The sequence below is a fragment of the Gamsiella multidivaricata genome (assembly GCF_025024155.1).
Source record: "Gamsiella multidivaricata strain RSA 2152 chromosome Unknown BC939scaffold_35, whole genome shotgun sequence".
NCBI lineage: Eukaryota > Fungi > Mortierellomycota > Mortierellomycetes > Mortierellales > Mortierellaceae > Gamsiella > Gamsiella multidivaricata.
The window spans coordinates 341,443-363,143 of record NW_026251743.1 but is presented as its reverse complement, the minus strand read 5'-3'; the positions used below and the strand labels follow the sequence as shown (position 1 = coordinate 363,143).

The window sequence follows — 21,701 nt, the reverse complement described above, 5'->3', positions numbered from 1 at the left end:
CATTATAGTCCTCATTTGATAAGCAGACTATTACTAGTTAGCTATGAAATAAAGATTCTAGCCATCTATTTGTCGCAGACCATTGGAATGTAATGCTCATTGTATATGTCTTGTGCTTTTTTTTTTTTTTTTTTTTCCATGCGTTTAGTTATCTCTTGTGCAGTAAGATATTTGTATTTGTTATGAACGTGTGCTTTGAGATCGTTTGCGCCGCGTAGACGGCCGGCTAGAGGTGCCTGTTGCCGTGTCATCGTATGTTCGCTATTTGATTTTTGTTGGCGGCATGATGCTCAGCCCAATAGTCACTGATGCATCGTCGTTCAATAAAATGATCTTCAGGTTCCATGTATTTTCATCGGAAGAATAACCCTTCCATTTGACCAAATATTCATTCGTATTAGGCGTGATTGTACTAGCCCTGTGGTCAACGATTTTTTCCACTTCATAGGTGTCAGTGTCTTCAAAATCATCCAGCACAAGCTTGAGCTGAGATGGGGCATAATGACGTCCTAATATAGCTCCTGTTCCATCCTTAAGGATATATGAGCCATGTGAAGTGCGTCGTACCACTGTATATGGTCCTTCATATCGTGGAGTAAGCTTGCCTCCTTTAATTGGATCAAAGTCATTACTTTTGCTCCATCTGGGAATTCATTGTGCAACACTGTTGCATTAAATCGTTCGATCATTTTTGTTGTTTCGCCTTAGATTTCTTCTAATGGCGGGGAAGACGATCTCGGTCATATATTTTAGACGTTCAAGCAGTTCTTCTTCATTCATATTTCTGCCTTCTTCGTTGGTATAGTTAGAGAAACCGTTAACTTTGCGCGCGAAGAATAACGAGAACGGAGATGAATTGTGCAAACTAACAGTTCGCGTATTGGCAGCTAATTGGATGAATGGAATGTGTCGATCCCATTGTTTATGATTTCCTTTGACTTCTTTGCGAATCATATTGCATGCCGTTTTGACATGATTTTCTGCCACTCCGTTTCCCCTTGGATGATATGGTGTTATTAATCGATGATCAATGTACATTTGCGTGGTCATGATACGGATCAACTCATTTACGAATTCTTTTCCGTTATCGGATTGTAGCACGCGAGGGAAACCAATATCAGTAAACCTTTTAAATAAAGTCTTTCCGACTGTGTATGCAGATTTGTCTGGTAATGCATCCAGCAATACAAACCGAGTACAAACGTCGACCATAACCAACAAATAGACGTTTTTGTCTTCAGACTCTTCGAAAGGGCCTGCAATGTCGATGGCGATGTGCTCCCCAGGTAAGTGTGCATGAATTGCCTTCATTGGGTGATAGCCTTTACGTGCGATATTTACACGTTGGCATTCTCGACACCGTTTTATGAAATTCAGACAGTCATTGGCCATGTGGGGCCAGGTTTTCCCTTCTTGATGGATTGAATTCACCATAGCATTTGTACCAAGATGACCCATTGCATGCGCTTTGTGCATGGTTTCTTCCCTGTCTTTTTCAGGTACTAATTCTCTTTCTGTTTCTTCATTTTGTAGAATATGCATGTAGGCAAGAGCTCTTTTGTCTCTTCTGTATTCGATGAGTGCTGCTTTGGAATTTTGACCGGAAATAGACGTGACAAAGCGTCTGGTAGAATATTCAGAAAACCCGGTCGGTAATGAACCGTGAAGGAATAATTCAGGATGGTATCCTGCCAAGCGGTCATCATTGGATTAAGATTCTGCTGAGAATGTATGAATGTCAATGCACGGTGATCTGTGTATAGATCAAAATGTCTTCCCCACAGATAGTAGTGGAATTTATTCAGAGCAAATACGATTGCAAGCAATTCTTTCTTGGTGGCACTGTATTTGCGTTCTCTTTCTTGTAGAGAGCGTGCCATGAAGGAAATATAATTGATATCCTTCGGGTGCTCTTACCGCGAGGTAGTTGGTATAAGACAGCACCGATGCCAACATCTGAGGCATCTGTTGCAACGTAAAATGGTTTGCTAAAATCAGGGAATGACAGTATTGGTGCATGTGTCAACAGATTTTTCAGCGTATTAAATGATTGTAATTGTTCCTCATTCAGAGTGAATGGCTCAGTTCGACTACGAAGCGCATCCAAAGGTGCTGCGACTTCACTGAACAGGGGAATATACTCCCTGAAGAAATTAAACGTGCCAAGGTATGACTGGACCTGTTTTGCCGTCTTTGGCGGTTCCCATTCATTGATATTTGCAAATTTGGTTGGATCTACGCTCTTTCCGTGTAGTCCGATTATGAAACCCAGCAACGAGATTTGCGTGCTGAAGAAGTTGCATTTGTCGCGATTGATTATTAATTTGGCTTCATTGAGCCGTTTGATTACGGTCCGTACATGCTCGGCATGTTCATCTCGATTCTTGGAGAATATCACAATGTCATCAATGAAATTACAGACGAATGGAAGATCGCCGAGGATCCTCGACATTCCCCTCTGAAAAAGACTGGACAACGGCTTCAGTCCAAAAGGTGCTTTCTTGAACATGTATTGTTTGCCATTGTGCATGAACGCAGTCAGCGGTTGATCATCCTCATGGATTGGGAGACGATGGTACGCCTGAGAGAGATCAATTGTAGTGAATATGGAGTTACCCGCTAGACGTGTGATTATGTCATTGATTAGAGGCAAGGGATAATTATCATCCGGCAGATGCTTGTTCAGCGGTCTGGGGTCAAGGCAGACTCGCCATAGCGTCTTCTTGCCATGTTCATCTTTTTTAGCAGCAAGTGTGAGGGTATTGTTATGTACATTGCCTACAGGGGCCAGCGTGATCACATCGTCACGTAGCCATTTCTCGATTGTGTCCTCAAAGATGCTCATTTGCTTTTCGGCGAATGGTCGAGGCCTTCTGAATAGCACTGTACCCTCTGGGATTGGTAAATAGACTTTCATTTCAGGTACGGGACAGAAAGTAGTCTTTGGAATGTTCGCGTTTTCCGCGAGATATTTTTCGATTTTCGATAGAAATTTCTTTTTCATTTCCAAAAACGCATTAGTCTTTTCTTCATCGGGTTGCTCACCAGGAACAAGAAATGGTTTTTTATCTTCTTCCGGTTCAGGCAGTTGCATCGCATCGTTGCCGGGATTGGCGAGACCAGAGATGCTAAAACCGAACTGGTGGAAGAGATCCATCCCGATGATGAATGGATAGGACTGAGTAATTACCTCCATTGGTGCTGATACTATTCGCGTACCATATTGCAACTCAATGTTCTCCGTTTGACCAATTCGAGGGATTGTTTGGCTTTCGTCAGCCAGTGTGATGACACCTTCAACGGGATTGGTTTGTTTATTGTGCTTGATGGCAATGTCTTGCCGAATGCAGGTGTCGGTTGCGCCTGTGTCTAGTAACGCATCGTATTTTTCATCCTCGAAAGTGACAGAGACAAGTATTCTTCTATCAGCCTGCTCTTTGTTTGTATTCAATTTTGCTAATTCAATTAAACTGTCTTCTATTTTCTGAAGAGACGAAACCCGTATCTGATTTTTTTCGTATTCAAGGGCTCTGGATTCCATTCTTTCGGCTTCTTTTTCCTGCCGAAATAATTCTTCCAGATCGATATAGGCGAAACTATCATCAACGTACGAGTTGACTGCACGCCAAGAAGAATTCATCTGGTGCGACTGTTCATCGTCATCAACTACAAGCTGCGCTAAAGAGGATTCACGCGATATACGGTTGTTTATCGAAAATGATTTCAGGTTGCGCAGTATTGTCAGGACCATTGCGCGACGTGTAATCATGCAGCAGGTCTAACCTTCTTTTCTTTGGAATGACAGTCTCCTTTTCCGTTCCTGAATATTTCACCATATTTTTCCGGCGCTTTCTTTTATTTTTTGTATCAACGCTGTCTTCAGCTACCATGGTAGCTTTATTTTTGGAGAAGTCGTCTGACTAATCTTGTTGCCCGGATGGTGGGTCCCATGTTCATCATGGCGCCGATTCTGTTGGGGTTCAGTTCTTGCGGCGAGGTTGCTGGTGCTTGTGGAATTGATGGCATGTGAAGGTAGTAACAACAAGAAGCTTTCTAGGTCAGATAGCTGATTTGCAGCTGTTGTTGTTTCCATCAGATTCAAAGCATTGACACGAGGTTTGATTTGATTTATTTTGTACGATTCATTCTTACCATCGGTACTGGAGAATACTTTCCCTTGCATTCCTCCGTTTTATGGCCGCGTCGGTGGCAACGGCCGTATTCAAGATGCCCGCCAGTGTTGTGCGAATAATTCGGACCACATTTCTGGCATGTGAACGGCGGTGCAGTGGTATGGCTGATTTGATTCGGAGCATAGGAAGATGCAGACGATTGTTGCACTCCCATCTGCATGGAACATTAACCCTTGTGCGTAAAACGCTTCGAGGTACCTTGTCTATGGCGAATTGGACCTGTTGCGGACGAGTCAGTATTGATTATATCGTGGGGTTGATTGGGACCCACGAGGATGCTGAGTATTTTATGAAAGCATTGATTGATGTAAACCTCGTCACATCCTTGTCATCCATGGCCAATCGCATGATCATCAGATTGAGCGTGCCGGGCGTAACCGATCCGCACAAGAGAGAAAGAGCAACTTCATTGTCATCCTTAATCCCATAAACTCTTATGTCGCGAGAGATGCGCATAGCGAATGGACGATAAGACTCATCCTTTTTTCTGCCTGATTTCAGCAGGTCCATCATTTGAGTAATGCGCTCTTGTTCTGTTAGCGCAATTTGAGGAAAGATAGCTTCACGTTATCCCAAGTTAGTGTCTCTTTGACTCTTTTCTTGATTTCTTCTTCGAGGGCCTGTCTGTGATAGTCACTCGGAGTCAAGTACAAGAGATAGCGTGCACATACCTGCGCAAAGACATCATCACCAACATAAGCGCTGACTTTAGATTTCATATTATCCAGGAACGTTCTGGGGTCATCGCCAGCTTTGAAGCGTGGCATGTCATCGTTTATTTTCAACGCGAATGGACTCTTATTGTATTTCCGAACGTTACCTTGGTGGGATTGATTATTTGGGCCACCGCGGACAATAGGCGTTCTTGGACTATTCAACGAGGCGACATTCTCCATTGCCCTGACAAGCATGCCAAGTTTCTTATCGACTGCTGCCATTTGCCTGATTGCGGCGTCGTAATTCTCTTGGAGACTGGTATTCTCATCGTCCTCGTCGGTATTGATTAACAGCCGAGCAAGGTAGACCTCGCGCTTGACAAGGAGCTCCATTTTCTCGTGCAATTTCTTTAGCATGTCCTCATTGGACAAGGGCTCCTCTACTTGAGGTGATTTTTGCCCGTTGTCACTCGAAGGGGGACTGGACCCATTGTCAAATTCTTCATCGACCTCCATGGCTGAGCCATCGATGAGGGGTATAATTGGAGTATTGGTCTCGAGAGGGGCCTGGTTGACGTTGTCGTTATTCATGGCGGTGTACATGTGTATGTGGATTTTTAGCTTCACCGATTGGGTATTTATTTGTATAAGATATAATAATGAGTTGGAAGTACACTTATTAAACTAAATATACAGTGAACTCTGGTGAAATATGCGACAGTGGTGAAGAGAAATCCTCGAGGGGAACCATCGTATCCATAGTGCGGCCGCGAAGAACGGTTTTGACTACCTGCGTTTCCTGACCATTGGCAACTGGTTTCATGTCCTCTTAATCAGGATCAGAGTCATCGTCGTCATCCAACATATCATTATCGAAACTGTCCTCATCCACGAAATCATTCTCCTTGAGTGATAGGAACGTTCCTTGTATTCCTCGCGACCCATTACCTGGAGGGCGGGTTCGTGGATCGCTTGTGAGGACCCTTCACTATGGATCATACTGAGGTAATTCAGGACAGAAAAGTCCTTCTGGCGGGCAATGTCTTCCTCGTTTCATGCATACTGTTCCATGAGGTCTTCCTGAAGACGATTGATTTGATTCGCCTTTGTATTGACTCCCAGAGCCTTCATTTTTTTTTTTTATTGACGCCAGATCCCCCCAGGCGTGCAGGCGTGCCACAGGCTGCATTGTCCAAACTTCGGCTTGGACTGTCAGCCGGCCGATAGTTACCTAAAGATAGCTATCAAGAGGCCCCCACTAAACTAATGTAAAATGAGGAACCAAATACCTATGATGTACATTCTGAGTCGCATGGTTTCTAATCCTTGAGCTGGGGCCCAAAACCGCTACGCAACCTGTCGGGTCCGATGGGTCCTCTCTTAACTTAGTCAAGATCACGGGCCAATATGAATTTTATCTTCCTTCCTCTCTCCATCTCGTTCAACACCACCTTTCCCTGGAGATGTTCCACCAAGCGGCTGCCTGCTCTCCTCCTCGCCGCTGTCGTAACCCCCTCTTGGGGCTGTTGTCTCACAAAGCCCTGGGCCTCACCTCCTACCTGGACCCCGGCTTTCTTCATCCTCGTGCATATGCCCTCGGACTTTTCCCATGCTACTGTGGCACTACATCGCTCCTTCCATAGCTCCTCTCGGCCAAAAGCCTCAATTCGTTCTACAAAACGTCCAACCAGGTAAGCCGCGATACTCTTCGACGTCTTAAAGAGCAGCGCACAATCCGTCAGGGACTTTGGTACGAGCCCATGATATATGTCTGTCGTTGTCCAGAGCCTGGTAGGCGGTGCTGCCTGCTGTACGTTTTCTTGACTGCCCACTCCTTCTCCTTCTCCTTCTTCCTCGTGAACATTCTCTCAGTCCTCGTCACCATTGTCCCTGTCTCGCCGCTCCTCCAGCAGTCTTATCCAGTCATCATACCGCGTATCCACCATCGTTTCCACTCCCCGGATCTCACGCAGACTCCACCAAAGGGTGTCTAACTCGCACGGGGTAAAACTCGGTTCGGTGCGTGTGAATTGTCGACCATCCTTGATTGCCTCCTCCATGTCGCGCAACCACTTTTTCCTCGCCTTATCCGCCAAGGTGCGTCCAAGACTTAGAATCCCGATCAATTGTCTTTCCCCATTCCTCCTGTCGTCTGTTCTGTGTGGCTCTGCAGACCCAGAAGTGCTGAGTATCCCCCACCATGGTAAGGCACACTTGGCATCTGTCAGTGGTATACAGATTTCGGCTTCCACCTGTGCATATACTGCATGGTTGGCAGCATATCATGGATTTTCTTGATCCTGTGGGACCGATGGTTGCAATCCGCAAGGCTGGTGAAAAAACCCCCTGGCGGATTTTTCTCATGTATTATAGTAAGGCTGGATCGCCACTCCACTTCTTCCCACTGCTGAATAAATTGTTTCGTTCGTTGTTGACAAGTCCATGCATGATGGTTTCTGGCTGCAGACTGATGCTTGATCAATTGGCGAATGTCGTCCTCCGCTGGCTGACCACAGAAGGTCGTATGTGTCTTCATGCTCGTGAAATACTGTGTGTTCAGTTGCCATGGCCGTCGCCCGCCGTCGTGTGCCTTGTCCGCCAATTCGTCAGCGGCCTCATTTCCAGCATCGCCACTGTATCCTTTAACCCACTGAACATTCACTTTACTGCCCTGCTGCACGTACGCCTCGTAGATCACGGCCCACCAGTTGGCATATGCTGCTCTCAACCGCTGTCGTGGAGTAGCTGTATGTCGATTCTTGACTAATGCCGCAAACTGTTGGACCACAGCTCTATTGTCGATATGAATAATGGCGTTGCAATCCCGGGGACAGCACAGAATTGTCGCGAGCAGACCCACCAGTTCTGCTTTGGTGGATGATGCGTAATCCGTCGCTGTACCACAGATAGCCGTCTGGAACGAGCCGTCGACGCATCTATAGACACTACCGAACGATTGGCTGACTGTGTCCGAGCCAGCGTTCTTCACTGATCCATCCGAATAAAGGACAATTGCCTCCAGCCCAGGCGGGAGACTCCCAGAGCCTTCATGTCAGAGTTTAACTCTGATTAGTATTGTCATGTGACGCTAGACGCGTCTAAGAAAGGATCAACGTCGCTCTCATCGCAGAAAGCTCCATGATGTAAAGATGAGCAAAGGCAGCACCGAAACGTCTAGAACCATGGATTACTAATCAGGACCTTTATTCGTCTGATGTATATAAGGAAGGACTGACTATGTAGTTGGACCCCAGTTCATATACTCACAACAGTCTAGTCAATAAACTATTGTCTTCACACATTCGTCTTGTTCACTCACCTTGTTCACTCGTCTCCCCTCGTTTTCACCTCGTTGTTCCTCCTCATCCACAAGTCTTACACTTCAAATGAATCCTTTGGTACTCAGACAGGATTGGAACCTGGACGAAACAATTACGGATGCAATCAGGAGTCACCTTTTTCCAAGAGTTGACCAGACATGCCCAGAGCCTCCCATTCGGAACTGTTGCCGTAGGTGACCTCTTTTGAACACGACGTCTGCAGACAATCTCAAGCATCCCTTGACTATAGAAGACCTTGAAGGTCCGGATAATCCCAGCGTCGAGTGGCTGGGTCATGGATGTTGTATTTGGTGGTAGCCGGATGATGGTGATGTTGGGAAGGCCCATATTTTCACATTTGCCATGTCCTGGTGCGCTGTCGATCAGCAAAGCGATCTTGCGCCTCTTCCTGTGTATGTCCCAGTCTAGTTCCCAGAGCCAGTCGGCGAACAGGTCGTGTGTCATGTAGCCGCTTCCTTGAAATTCAGCATCCATTTCCATCAATGTCGTTTTGGCCAACCCGTTGGACGGTGCTTAGCTGCATTTGAAAAAAAAAAAAAAAAAAAAAAAAAAAAAAAAAATCAATAAACAAGCAACCCTTTTCAGCCCGACTGTCGCAGTTCTTGATAATGCTTCACTACCTACAAAGAATATATGGCTTGCGCTTGTCTGTGCCCGTGGCATTGCAGCACAATAGAACTGATAATCGAGCAATTCGAGTAATTTTCTTGCCGCGGATAGGACCAGCGGCAATGGTCTTATTTGACATAGCCTTTAGAAAGAGACCTGCTTCATCATAATTGTAGATGTTGTCTGGATAAAAGTCCTCGAGATCCATTTGGATGTTTTGGATTTGAGGCCGGTAGAGACTTAAGTCGACTGATCCGCTTTCACCATGGCCGATGTGTCTCTTGAGTCCTTTTTGTTTCTTGAAGTTTCGAAGCCAGCCATTCGAAAAGCTAATCGGCTTTGGCAGATACTCGGGATGAAAGTAACTCTTCAGGATGATCCACATCGCCACAGCAGTTCCTTTCAGACGACAATTAGACACGTTGATGCCTGTCAAAATATATGGATTAGGAGTATGCCTAAGAAGCGAGCAACTGAGGATCAGAAATTGATTTCCGTACTCAAAGACTCCTGCAGTTTATACCAGGCGTAGCGGACCTCTTCCGCAATCACCATTGATCTCCGCTGGTGTGTGCAATCGCTTTTGTTGCCGAAAGCGGCCGTGTAGTATGCGGGCGGCTGTATGGGGATGCATGCCCGACATTCTTGATATGGCGCCATGGGGTTCAAATGGGTTATGCTGTTGATCTGCACGATACTTTGACTCTTATCGTAAAGCGTGTACTTCTTTCGAGATTTGTGTAATCTGGAAGCGGAGGTTCCAGAGCCAGCACGTTTGTTGTTTACTGGACTAGGAGCTGGGACTGTGTGAACATGGCGCGTTGTTTTGGGTACGGTAGAAGTAGAGGACAGGATGCGCTCGGGAAGTGACAGTGCGTGTGAACAAATGTGTACTCAGTTCAATTGGACTGAATACATGGCTGCTCCTCCAATTTAAGCTGCAAAATAGGAGTTCGACTGTACAGCACAGATTGATAGATGTTTTAGTAAGGACTCATTGATCGCCACGAGCATTTCGACTTCATCCGGAAGGTGATCCGACGCAAAGGGCGCCTTCTACTACAGCCCAAGTTTCGTGCGCTTTTATATCACAGGAAGCGGCGCAGTATCACTTCTAGGAGGATTCCAAAGGTGACAGAGGAGCCAATCATTGCCTGAACCAACAGGGTTCAATTGAGCTCCATAATCCAACACTACAATTTTTTTATTTTTTTTGTACCACCGTGATAAATATATTTGGTACACATTTTGATGCGAAAACCCTAGCCCAATTCTTGGCATAGAGGCCGCTTATTATCATAGTTTTCTAACCGTTCTTACGGAGGAAAAGCACGCTGCTGATATTAGCAAGATGTTCTAACTGTCTCCAACATCAACCTATGAGCGATATTCCGGCATTCACATCCGATATGGTCTGTTAACGATTTTTTTTATAAAACCCCTTTTCGCCCACAGTATTATGTTCCTTCTCCATAGTTCCCTTCCACCCCTCATAGCTCCCTCCACTATGGTTAAAGTCGTTTCCACCTTCTTATTGAGCATTTGTTGCGCTATCGCTGCTGCTGCTGCTGCTGCTGCTAGCCCTGTCAAGTTGCCTCTCCACAAGCCCAACAAGCCAACCACCTTCAAGGATATTCGCCGTGCCGATGTCCACCGTTGGTCTAAGGTTGGAACGAGTCCCAAGTATGTCGACGGATATCTCAGTCTTTACTTCATCAACGTCAGCATTGGCACTCCTAAGCAGGATGTACACGTCGTCTTCGATACTGGCTCCTCTACTCTCTGGGTCAGAGATCAAATCTTCGACGTCTCCAAGTCATCCACTGCCAAGAACCTCAACAAGACCGTCCCACTTCAGTATAATGATTCTGGCAATGCCAGTCTCACTATCTTTAGTGACAAGATCGATGTTGGCGGCCTTGAGGTCAACCAAATTTTCGGTATCTCCAGCAACTCCTCTCTACCCGAATCGATCGCCGGTGTCATTGGATTCGGCCCTACCGACCTCAATATCGAGTATGACAATAGGCTTGTCCCTACCCCCATGGATTCGTTCTACCGATCTCACCAGATCCCCATTGAAGTTGTCGGTGTCGACCTCAGACCCACCTTCAACAACGCCACTCAGGTGGCCAACGGAGAGGTCACTCTTGGAGGTGTTGATTACGACAAAATCAAGGGAAAGATCACCTACGTCCCCATCACCAAGGATTCTGCTGCCAATAAGTACTGGGGTATTGATGTCTCCGGTGTCAAGTATGGCGACAAGAAGGTCTACACCGCTGCCCCCGCTATTGTTGACACTGGCGTGCCCTTTATTTTGGTCGCTAATGAAATTGCCGACGCGATCTACTCTGAAGTCAAGGGTGCCGAGTACGATCCAGTCACTGGGCTTTACATCATCCCCCACGGCGAGATCCACAACTTGAAGGGTGTTAGCTTCACCATTGGCGGTAGAGATTTCACCTTGAGTCCTGCTCAGTACTTGGTCCCCACTGACGTGACCGCCAACCATGGCGGGAACCCTGGTATCCACTACAGCTACATTAGCAGCTGGGGCCCTACCTCGGACAATCCAACAATCATTGGCCAAAAGTTCCTGGAGAACTACTATTCTATCTTTGACACTACCAACAGGCGTGTTGGTCTTGCCACAAGAAAGTAAATAATCCAAAAACAGTTCGCCTAGACAGACTTTCATCCAATAAATCTAAGACGTAATCCATACCTGGATACTCTTTGGTAAACACAATTGTTATTCAAATCAATTTTATATTATTCTAGGTACGTATACTCAACCACACTACCAGACTTGAGCCTATTGCAGATGGACTGTCGCTTTGTTCCACGCCTGCCAGTGCCAATCGGTACTCCCATTGAAGCCTTCCGTATCAGTCTCAAGTATCTCAAGCACGCCGCCATTCGCTCCGAGCGCTGTGCGTATTTCTCGGCCTTGGCTGAGGAGTATGCGCAGTATGGTTCGGATATGCTTGCCTCAGCGGTGGCCCATGCTGCTGCATTTGGATCATCCTCTCGTATTATGGGGGATTCGCTATGGAATAAAGAGCTCTTGCTGTGGACTCGGGTGAGGATCAAACATCCCCATCAACCAACCGCAGGGCCGCTATGCAAGGGCTTGTGGGTGATGTGAGGGCACAATGGTTGGACAACACACATCGGTGGCGCCCTTTAGCAACTTACAGCGCTTTAAGAGTGCTTCGCCCATTCGCTACCTGCCTGCTGTTTAACGCTCAATGTTTAATTAACATAGTAATCTAACGTAAGCAATTCGAGTTTTTTACCAAGGCATTGCGATTAGTTTCCAGTTCTGACTTCAAGGACCCCGTGTTCCTATTTTCCTCAAGGTTCGGATACCCCAGCTGCCAGTATGACTGTGTGTGAAAAGGATGATAAATGGCATGCTGGGCCAAGCATGACGATGATATCACGTATTGTAGTACAAAAGTCCCAATTACATTTTCCCTGCACGCATCTCCACTTTTTTTAGCGAACATGGAGGAATGTCTACGGGCCGCTGTCAAGGAAACGACAGCACTGCTGATAAATCCACACTATTTTATGGAAACGGAACCTAGAAATTACAGTGCAGCTGGCTATTTCGTTTCTATTCGAGGCACAACAGCGTGGGATGATTCATAAAGTTATACCGATGTTGAAAGGAAGCAAAGAAAAGTTTCTTCGGCAGACTGGGGCGCGTCTTGACAAGGCATAGAGGGTTGAGAAGCGCAGTCTAAAGGATGCAGTGGAGCAAGCGAAGGACGAGACTATCACCAAGAAATATAAGTCAGGCATGCTGCACACTTTTCAAAAACATCGACTCAAAGTCGTGCAAATGTCGTCGCAAAGACTAGAGAATGACCTGAAATCTGTAGGTGTTTTTTTGAATGACAGAAATGCATTTATGCGTAAGAACTACGATTCACGTTCTATTTTTGTACCTTTTAGTGGATGGCTCGCCCTCTTCTTCCACAAGGTCAGCCTTATCGCGGACGCCGTCGCCCACACCGTTTCCGTCGATCTCGCCACCGTGTTTGGCAGGTGGGAGTTCACAGTCGGGTATATCGACCAGTCCCGGTAGCACGCTTTCCACGTCTCCTTCATCGAACGAGGGAAGCACGCTATTTTCGTGAAATTCGTTTGCTTGCCAACTGCCGAGTACACCTGGTCAGCATCCTGCAATGACAACGCCGTTCTAAGCAACACCAGCGTTGCACGCATGTTGCTCAACATTGCACATAGAGGCATGAGAAACCCCCGGCGAAATCTGTCTTGCACCTGGTTTTTTCCGTCGAGGATTTCTTGGTTGCCATCTAACGCAGATGGTACGATGAGTTTGCCAGTCAAGGTGCGACTTCCTGCGACTTGGGCTTCATCCAGAGCGATCACTAGCCCTTGTCTCCATGGGGTAAGATAATCTGCCAGCCTGCCCTACACATGACCGCACATGAGACGGATCGTCCTCACCTCATACGCATGCAGCTTGTTGAAGAGCGTCCAATTCTCGTGGTTCCTCCATTAGTCTGTTCACGGAGAGCTGAAGAGGCTCGAAATCACGATTGTTGTTGAGAAGGAGCTGAAGGAATAGCAGTCTTGCCAGGAATTCAAGCTCGACCCTATCTCCTGCATGTCGTTTCAGGGTTGAATCATTCTCCATCAGGTCGTTCACTGATCCCGGTTCTGGTCTCGGAAGGCTCCCGCACATCCCTTCGACTTCCCGCGCAAGCGTAGCAAAGTTGGGATCCTTGAAGTTCGGGGATGACATAGTGCGCGAGTCGCAGCGCACGCAATATATAACAAAGTGTGTCTTTGCGAGATCGATTACCATCGCAGTCTTTCCTGAACCTGATGGACCCATCAGGATCACCACGCGATGACCACTAATCTTGCCGAGGTCGCTCTCAACAATGTCACGCAATGTCTCGTTCTTGCCCGACGTTGGCTCCTTGTCCAATACTCTTCCCAACATCATCAGACTTATACCAGTTGCTGTGGCGCCACATGGCAGAGCTATCTTGTAGAAGGGGCCTAGTGTCTTCTCTTGGTAGACTTCGACATCTCTTGCATCCATGAAATGTCTGCAGTAGACTCGGTTTGCGCCTTCGATCATAAGCGCTAGTTCAGGCTCAATATCGGCATACTGAACAGCACGGGATGGGCGTCGCTGTATTGTCGTAAAGGAGAGGGAAAGAGACATGGGTTTAACAGACTAAGGCGTGGTATGTCAGATAGAAAAATAAATGCTGGGTCATCCGCACTCATTAGAGAGCGGAGTACAGGGTAGGTAGGAATAGCTGATACAATCGCCGTCCTCAGTTCTTAGCGATTTGATTTCGATTTGATTTGCTTTCTGTGTTAAGGGGTGTTTTCTACGCGGCGATATCTTTTTTTAATGTTTCGTGTAACCTGGGAAGTGAAAGCAGATGTTGAAAGCTTGAATTCGGTGATTTCAAAAGTGATTTCATACATCTTGGCATAGCCAAAAAATATAATACCTTACTTTTCATCAACCACGCATTCTTCGTCTCCAACTCATCGCTCCTCTCTCTCACACCACCACTCATCTTCCCAAATGACTATCCCTCTTTCTTCGCTTCCCCCCTGTGTATCCGAGATCGAAACTGAAGGACAAAAGGCGAGCCAGACATCAACTCCCTTCATCCCCTCCTCTGGCGAGATACAGAATTCTGGACGCATACCTTCACTACTACCACAAGCACAAACACAACCTCTTGTTCAGCAAGAGGCGCCTGGCAGTCTGCAGCCAGCTATCAATACCATACCTGAACAATCCCAATATCGACAATTCACCCCGCGACGTGCCGTAGACGTGAATAAGGATCCCACCACTTTTTTTTCAAAACGACAGCTGCCCTATCATCGGCCGAGCCAGCAGCAACAGTTTCAGCTACAGCAGCGGCAGCAGGTAATACACAAATTTTTTCCCTCTGAAATAGAGATGCTGCAAGTTGCGCGGTATTCTTGACACTAATATCTTTCGTTACATTCTAGATCGACGGTGGATCAACACGCGTTTCCACCTTAACCTATCCCATGCTCCATGGTAGCCAGCCGGGCCCTGTCTACAATTTCGATGCTTGCTCGTCATCAACGTGGCCCCAGGGTGTGCCCGACTGTGAGACTCCACTCTCCCCAATCTCCGCCCAATCAGCAGCATCCGTTGCCTCCTCTTCCTCATCCTATACTTCACAGCGGTCGATGTCCTCCACCCCCATTCGCATGTCCTCAAACGCTGCTCAGTTCTCGACATCCTTCCCCGTGCTTTTGAACCCCTCTGTGAAACGAAAGGCAGCCTTCTCAGATCCGTCCTCATCCTTAGCTCCTCGCAAACGACTTTCACCTTCGCCAGAAGCAACCTCCTCCCAACAAACGCCCGGCACAGGAAGGGCCCAAGCATTCGTTTTCATTATAGCACACGAAGCGTTTATTGCTGAACAGATGGCGCATCCCGATAATTGGCCCGTCTTAACAGCCTTAGGCAAAAACAGGAAGCACAAACGTTCGAAGAAGGATGTTTACGCAGATATCACCGAGAAGTTCAGCAATCGTTTCACAACCCAGGACTGCACGGTGACACTGGGAGAAAATCAGATGAAAAACAAAGTCGATAACATGTACCGGATCTTCAAAAATGAGCTGAAGCGCTACGACACAACTGGCAACGGCAATACACCTAATGGCCCAACGCTGAATGAGGAGACCATCGGCCGTTGTCATTACTTCTTCACCCTGCTCAACGCCGGTAAGCCCACCACCGGGAACATTAAACCCCGTCATTTCGATGAAAACCTCTCTACCGTGATGTCCAAGCCCAACGCTGTCTCTGGCCCTGAAGCTGCCGCCCTGTACGGCGTTGACGACGATAGCTTGACGGACGTTGACGATGGCGATATCACCCCTCCAGACGGCCTTATTGCTATGACGAGACAGACGCAGCATTCGCAACAGAAGTCAAAGAGTAATGGAGGCGCACTCGGTGGATTGGAGACGCTTGTAGATCTTCTGCGCCAACAGTCTGATCAGAAAAATGAGATTCTGCGCGAACACAACGCAGAGCAACGGATGTTGATGCGCGAACAGCTTGAACGACAACGCATGACGGACGAGGCTAGACTCTTGTTAGAGCAACAGAGATTCGCTCAAGAGAGGAGCAAGGATGATCACGAGGCGATACTACGTCAGTTGGATATCAAGAGAAGGGAGCAGGAGCTTGAGGAGATAAGATTGAAGAATATGGAGAGAGAAATCGCATTGGAGGAGAGAGAAATGGCACTGAAGGAAAGGAGGCAAAACATGCGACGGATGAACAATGAGGAGAATAAAGAACTTTTATTGGAGCAGGAAATGAAGCTGGATGGCACAGGCACGGTGCAGAGCAAAGTGAGAGCAAGGTCCCAGAGCAAGTCGCCGAATAGGTCACCCAACAATTCCCCGTAGCAGACTTCAATAAGTTCTTTATTCAAATATTCACTCGCTAAACATTATTGCCTTACGCTGTGCTCGTTTGATATCTCCCCAAGTCTTCATTGCTGCATCATATCGCGCAACCTCCCTCCAGTCCTCAAAGTCAATTTCTTCATCTACTTCCTCTCCTGGTGCTGGTATTTCCTCTTCTACCGCTCCGTTTACCTGGACATCGGGCCGCTCCTGCTCTTGCCTCAACTCTTCCAAATTTCTCTGCGCGTCAAGATCCATTAGCTCTTCATCGTCTTTATCAAGCATCGTGAGGATATTGTGCACGACGACGCATGCCATGACGTGATTGCACACTTTGTCGACGTCCTCTTCTTGACGAATAACCTGTCGCAAATTCGTGAGAGATGGGAACCGTCCTTTGAGCATTCCAAACGCGTGTTCGATCCTTGCTCGAGCAGAGTTCAGGCGTTTGTTGAATCTGTGGGCATTGATGATAGGTCGTTGCATCCTGTGGTAGCCTGTCATCATAGTAGGCGATGACTTATACGCCGCATCTCCTAGCAAATGCTCCTGATCTGAAAAGTTCTGATTTTTTCGTTGGTAAGGTGGGGTCGTCCTATATGCTGTGGAGTCATGCCAACTTCCATAATAACCAGTCGTGAAGGCGATGAAGATACCATGGTGGTCACACACTCCAGTAGCTCCCATGGCAAAGTTCTTCTTCCTTGTCGCCCATAAATCCCGATTCCAGGTCGGCGCACGGACGAATGGAAACATCGTCCCATCTACGATACCAACGGCGTCAGGAAAGCCCTTTCGAGCAAAATGCGCCTTGACCTGGGTCTTCCTGTCAGCGTGCGGCCATGTGATGAACTGCTCGACGTTATCGCACAGCGCCAGAACACATCGTTGGTAGTATTCATGTGCTGTGCCCACGGACACGCCCATGGAAGGGCCAATGGACTCGTATCCGGCCAAGGATCCATCGTGGGCAAGTCGTTGAAGTGCGACCTTGAGCTGAATAGCAACGGACGCCTGCGGTTTTCTACCCCTGTTTTGGAATTGAGGGTGGTCCTTGATAGCATCAACCACGAAATTAAACTGAACCATCGTCATACGGAATGCGTTCTTGAAGATGCGATCCGACCCCACAGATAAGACCATGTCTCGATGAGCCGTGGACTTGTAAAAACTCAGCGATGATCTTAAATTCAGGTAACGGGCCGTTTGGAAGTATCGAATGAGCCAAACAAAGACGACAAATCTGAAAGAAATTTCGTATGTTTCGTCCTCGGCAGCTTGTAAAAGTTCGTAAAGCGCAAGCCATTTCGCTGTGGCGATTGCTCGTTCACGGAGAGTTCTCGGATGACGAACTAAATTACGACCGCGGGCCATCAGGAGAATGAAGTGAGGTGCGAATGAAGGGAGAGTGAAGGGTGAGAGCGAAAGAAAGGTGAGTGTGAAAGGTAGAGCATGTATACCAAAACTGCAACGTGCCAACCATCCTCCTTCCCGAAATCGAGTGTTTAGAACTGAGAGTAAAACGGTTTGGATTTGATATCGCTTCACTTCCCAAGTTACACAAAACATAAAAAAAAGATACCGCCGCGTCGAAAACACCCCTTAACACAGAAAGCAAATCAAATCGAAATCAAATCGCTAAGAACTGAGGACGGCGAATGTAATGGGAGAATTCAAAGAATGCGCACAAGAAATTAGATGGGCGAGGTTTAGTGCGTGTTGGCGAGTCCAAGTACCAACGGTTGATGCTCACCTGGCGGCGGGTGCTACACAATGGTGTGAATTGTTTCCTTCGGGGGATTTTCAGCGGAAATGTCTGAGAGGTCGTCAAACTTGGGTTCCTTCTTAGCCTTGATAAGCTATTTGAGGTCGTCCACAGTCTCTGCGAGCGAGCACTTGATCGAGAAGACGTTTGAGGTGGATTCGCCGCCGAGAATACAGAACAGGTTGAGAGTGGTCATATGGATGTGCAGCTGAATGGTTGAGCAGCTGAGCGTGCGAACGAGCGAACAAGAGAATGAACGAGAGCAGGGGAAAAGAGAGCAGGGGGAAAGAGAGCAGGAGGGCAAAGTACGAAGAGGACAAGTGAGGAGAGAGAGAGGAGTCAAGAGAGAAGGAAGCAAGAGAGATGAGATGATGGCGAGAGAGAAAGGAGTGGTGTGAGGAACGTGCTGCACTGCAAAAAAGCAGTCGCTCCGAGCGGCGCGGTCAAAAAAAAAAAGGTTGAAGGGATGAAAGAACTGGTTGCTTGGTCAAATCGCAGCCTTTCTTGAAGCCAAGCACTGTGAGAGATTCTCCCTTTTGGCAAGAGGATCAAGAGATCTAAGTTGCAGAATATTTTCTCTCGCCGCAATTCAGTCGCAATATCATGATCACAATCACTGGCGAAGAAATGCGATCTATGAAGACAGCAGCTTTGCTCGGGTAGGTTGCAGAAGGTGTGCAATCGAGCATTTTTCGGGCTGTAAGGCTACCTGGAGAACCATTATCGAGAACTCATTAAACATGTTTTCCAGTTTCCGTTATGAGCTGTGCATGAGCAAAGACATGTTCGTGTAAACTATTGAGGCAAGAATTAATGAAATAAATGAATGTATTGTGTCTATCTTGTTCTTTCCACATCGCCTTATGCCTTGGCCTCGCCTTCGCTACCAGATTTGGCGTGTGCACCCAGGTTCATGACCAGCAGCGTTGGGTTCATGTTCAAAAGCTGCACCAAGCGTCCTCCACCAGCCTGGCTCAGCAGGCCGACCACCTGGGACCGCAGGGTCTGAATTCCAGGCATCTCGACCATCTTCCTCATGTCCTCGACACTAACGAGTGCATCGTCGACCTTTCCTCCGAGTAGAATCATCTTGCTGTGCTTCTCTACGATCTTTCTGATTCCTATAAGACCTCTGGGATTCTTGGCATTTGACTGGGCTTCCTCGTCCTCGGGACTGACGTTGCAGCTGATTACACAGGTTGGTCCATTGATCAACGGCGCCAAGTTGGCATATCTCGTCTCCCTCAAAGCAGCAGAGAAAATTCCCAGACGAATAACTGTCATCTCAGCACCTGCAGCCGCCAATTCTGTGCGAAGCTGGATCAACTCGGGAACAGACATATTGTTGTGTTGACAGATCAGCATGATGCGGTTCAATTCCAAGATGTTGGAGTAGGTGTGATGCAGGAATGTCTTTTGGGGACGGAATTCCTTGCCGTAGTTTGTTAAACGTTTTCCTGCTGCCGCTACTGTCACTGCTGCCTTGTTCTTTGGTGTAAGTGCCTTTGCTGAGATTTGCGTCGCCGTGGCATCTACATCGGTGGTGCAAGGAGAGATAGATCATAGGTCAAACGCTGCAGCATCCTGTTCCATAGTTGATTCTTATTGCGAATGTCAACAATAGCCTACATTGACGCACGGCAGTTAACGACCAACCTGAACGGACAGTGACTCCTATCATGATAGAAAGCAATGCCGATAATTAGATATGATGACGAGCAAGGGCGGACAAAGTCGGGCGAGTTAATTGTAGTTGACAGAGGGATTCCAAAAGGGGCAACATTGAGGAAGCAGTGTGCGAGTAAAACTGTATGGCACGCAACTCTGTCAATTGATTCGTGATTTCGAGTGCTGTGTTCATTGAATCGCTGTGTCCGTGGTTTCTGGTCACTTCTGAAAGATGTCGGGGATACTCGCGGCTCTTCCAGTGGCTAGAAGCCGCAACGGGCGAGTGGGCTGACCATACCTCTGGCGGTAAACATCCTGAGTGTGTAGCGCGGAAAGTTGATGCGTGGAATGAATAAAGGAGAAGAGGTGCTGATTCCGAGGGATCAACCTGTATATGTTTACACAAAAAAGCCACTCCAGCGTGCGGCATAATAACGCGTATCCAAGCTACAAATTCATTTTGGAATAGACCCGCCAACGATAGTTGAAATGTTACTAGAATAAAATAAAATACCAGAGCACCTTTCCGTATTCGTCCTCATCTTATCATAATTTCCTCTTCACTTGGAGGGCCTTCGTGGCATCGTTCTTGGATGTCGAGAGCTTGAAGATGGCTCCAGTGCTTACTGACTGGCGGTGATAGTGGCGCTGGCGGCACTAGGATGAGGAGTAGATTAGAAAAAAAGCACGAGCTAGGCGTGCTGGGCGTGCTGGGCCTGTCGAGCCTGGGCCTGCAGGACATTCTTGGCTTTTGTATGCCACCCGAGGTCAGGGATGAAAGCTATATTTTGCATTGAAGCATGTTCTGTTGCCTCGGACAGTCTAAAGACACTTCCGCCGCTGCGCACGCATTCTGGTAAATTACAAAAGAAATGCTGCCAGCCTCGTATTCTCTTATTATCCTTCTTTTCGACTTCCAGTTTGTCACCCTTTTTAGTAAAGACCTTAGCTTGACAGCTAATAAAACCCGCTTCCCTGTCAGCCCATCGGCGCACTTGTTTCTATCGTTCGACACGTCTTTTTTTTTGTGTTTACCAAAGACTGCTGTTGCTCTATTCCTTTGGCCATCTGCCATCGTCTTCCTTCATCATTGGATCCCACCCTCCTTGAGCCTCCTTAGAATCTTCCTCTGTCTTGTTTCAGTCTTCTGGGCCTGTTTATCGCTGGTTCGAGTCGGAAGTTGCCTTTCCGCCACCTCTATCTTCCCCCAGAGTTTTTTCATACATTCTTCTGTCGTTGAAATGAAAGGATTGCTAACGTTTTCATGTAGCCTAGTATTATCACCCTTTCAGCTAATCGTTCTCTTATTATTGGTAAGGAACAGGAGTGGCTCTTTAAGCAAGTGAAATTCCGCGTCGCTCAAATAGGCCTCAAGAAGTCATCTTGTCTTGATGAACCTGATAGAGCGCTTGCACTTCATGTCAACAAACAGTTCTTTTAGAAACGACAGCAGACCAGTCTAGTGCTTAAAAGTAGAAAACATACGTAGAGATATGACCCGTCGTTCAAAAGCACTACATATCGAGCGCGAGTGGGTTTCCCGAGTTGAGGAACGTCATAGACGCACTCAGCATCGTGTTCAAGTTGAGAGAGCAGAGGACTGTGGTCAATAGCACCTTGCAGTAAGATCGTTTGGTAACGCTCTCGACCAAAGCACAGCATAGATGGACAGCTGAACAAAATAGGCGAGTAGACGCACAAACTACACTCAGAAAAAAAAAAAAAAAAAAGAGTTCGTCGTGCTATCTGTAGTAGACTCTTCAGATTGAGTGCCCTTCGCTTGGACAGAGCCTCCGTAAAACACGAGTTTCTCCGTTCCGGTCCCCATCTGATGCAGGGTAAAGCTGCCAAGATAACGATAGTTTGCGACTGGGTTTCACCGAACAAAGTCTTGGACAGGGACATCTGTCTGTCCATTGCCCTGCACGTCTGACTTGTGGTACCTCGTGGTCAATGCTTCTTGTGACACCTTCTTTGCGGCGAATACTTGTAA

General features: G+C 47.2%; 6 protein-coding genes across 6 annotated transcripts; 2 read left to right on the top strand and 4 right to left on the bottom strand.

Annotated features, from left to right (window-relative positions):
* Positions 1-3,833: 3,833 nt before the first annotated feature.
* BC939DRAFT_452710 (uncharacterized protein) lies at positions 3,834-4,441 on the bottom strand. The gene is made up of 2 exons (XM_051555834.1): positions 4,140-4,441; positions 3,834-4,007 (listed from the first exon to the last, which is right to left on the bottom strand). The coding sequence occupies exons 1-2, from the start codon at positions 4,351-4,353 to the stop codon at positions 3,898-3,900; spliced, it is 324 nt and encodes a 107-aa protein (XP_051411950.1). The 5' UTR covers positions 4,354-4,441; the 3' UTR covers positions 3,834-3,897.
* A 261-nt stretch (positions 4,442-4,702) lies between these two features.
* On the bottom strand, positions 4,703-5,440 carry BC939DRAFT_503532 (uncharacterized protein; the record flags this gene model as incomplete). The annotated part of the gene is made up of 2 exons (XM_051560417.1): positions 4,703-4,726; positions 4,865-5,440. 2 exons carry the CDS (start codon positions 5,438-5,440, stop codon positions 4,703-4,705), a joined length of 600 nt encoding a protein of 199 aa, XP_051411949.1.
* A 5,067-nt stretch (positions 5,441-10,507) lies between these two features.
* On the top strand, positions 10,508-11,455 carry BC939DRAFT_376535 (aspartic peptidase domain-containing protein; the record flags this gene model as incomplete). The annotated part of the gene is made up of 1 exon (XM_051551693.1): positions 10,508-11,455. A coding segment is annotated over one exon (948 nt), but the record flags the coding sequence as incomplete, so codon positions are not given.
* A 1,095-nt stretch (positions 11,456-12,550) lies between these two features.
* Positions 12,551-14,014, bottom strand: BC939DRAFT_477486 (uncharacterized protein; the record flags this gene model as incomplete). The annotated part of the gene is made up of 4 exons (XM_051558678.1): positions 12,551-12,584; positions 12,759-12,938; positions 13,073-13,248; positions 13,292-14,014. The coding sequence occupies 4 exons, from the start codon at positions 14,012-14,014 to the stop codon at positions 12,551-12,553; spliced, it is 1,113 nt and encodes a 370-aa protein (XP_051411947.1).
* Positions 14,015-14,248: 234 nt separating this feature from the next.
* Positions 14,249-15,016, top strand: BC939DRAFT_171555 (uncharacterized protein). Its single transcript, XM_051550372.1, has 2 exons — positions 14,249-14,743; positions 14,886-15,016. Exons 1-2 carry the CDS (start codon positions 14,390-14,392, stop codon positions 14,955-14,957), a joined length of 426 nt encoding a protein of 141 aa, XP_051411946.1. The 5' UTR covers positions 14,249-14,389; the 3' UTR covers positions 14,958-15,016.
* A 3,768-nt stretch (positions 15,017-18,784) lies between these two features.
* BC939DRAFT_452665 (uncharacterized protein) lies at positions 18,785-20,062 on the bottom strand. The gene is made up of 2 exons (XM_051555833.1): positions 19,670-20,062; positions 18,785-19,572 (listed from the first exon to the last, which is right to left on the bottom strand). Exons 1-2 carry the CDS (start codon positions 19,719-19,721, stop codon positions 18,902-18,904), a joined length of 723 nt encoding a protein of 240 aa, XP_051411945.1. The 5' UTR covers positions 19,722-20,062; the 3' UTR covers positions 18,785-18,901.
* Positions 20,063-21,701: the final 1,639 nt, after the last annotated feature.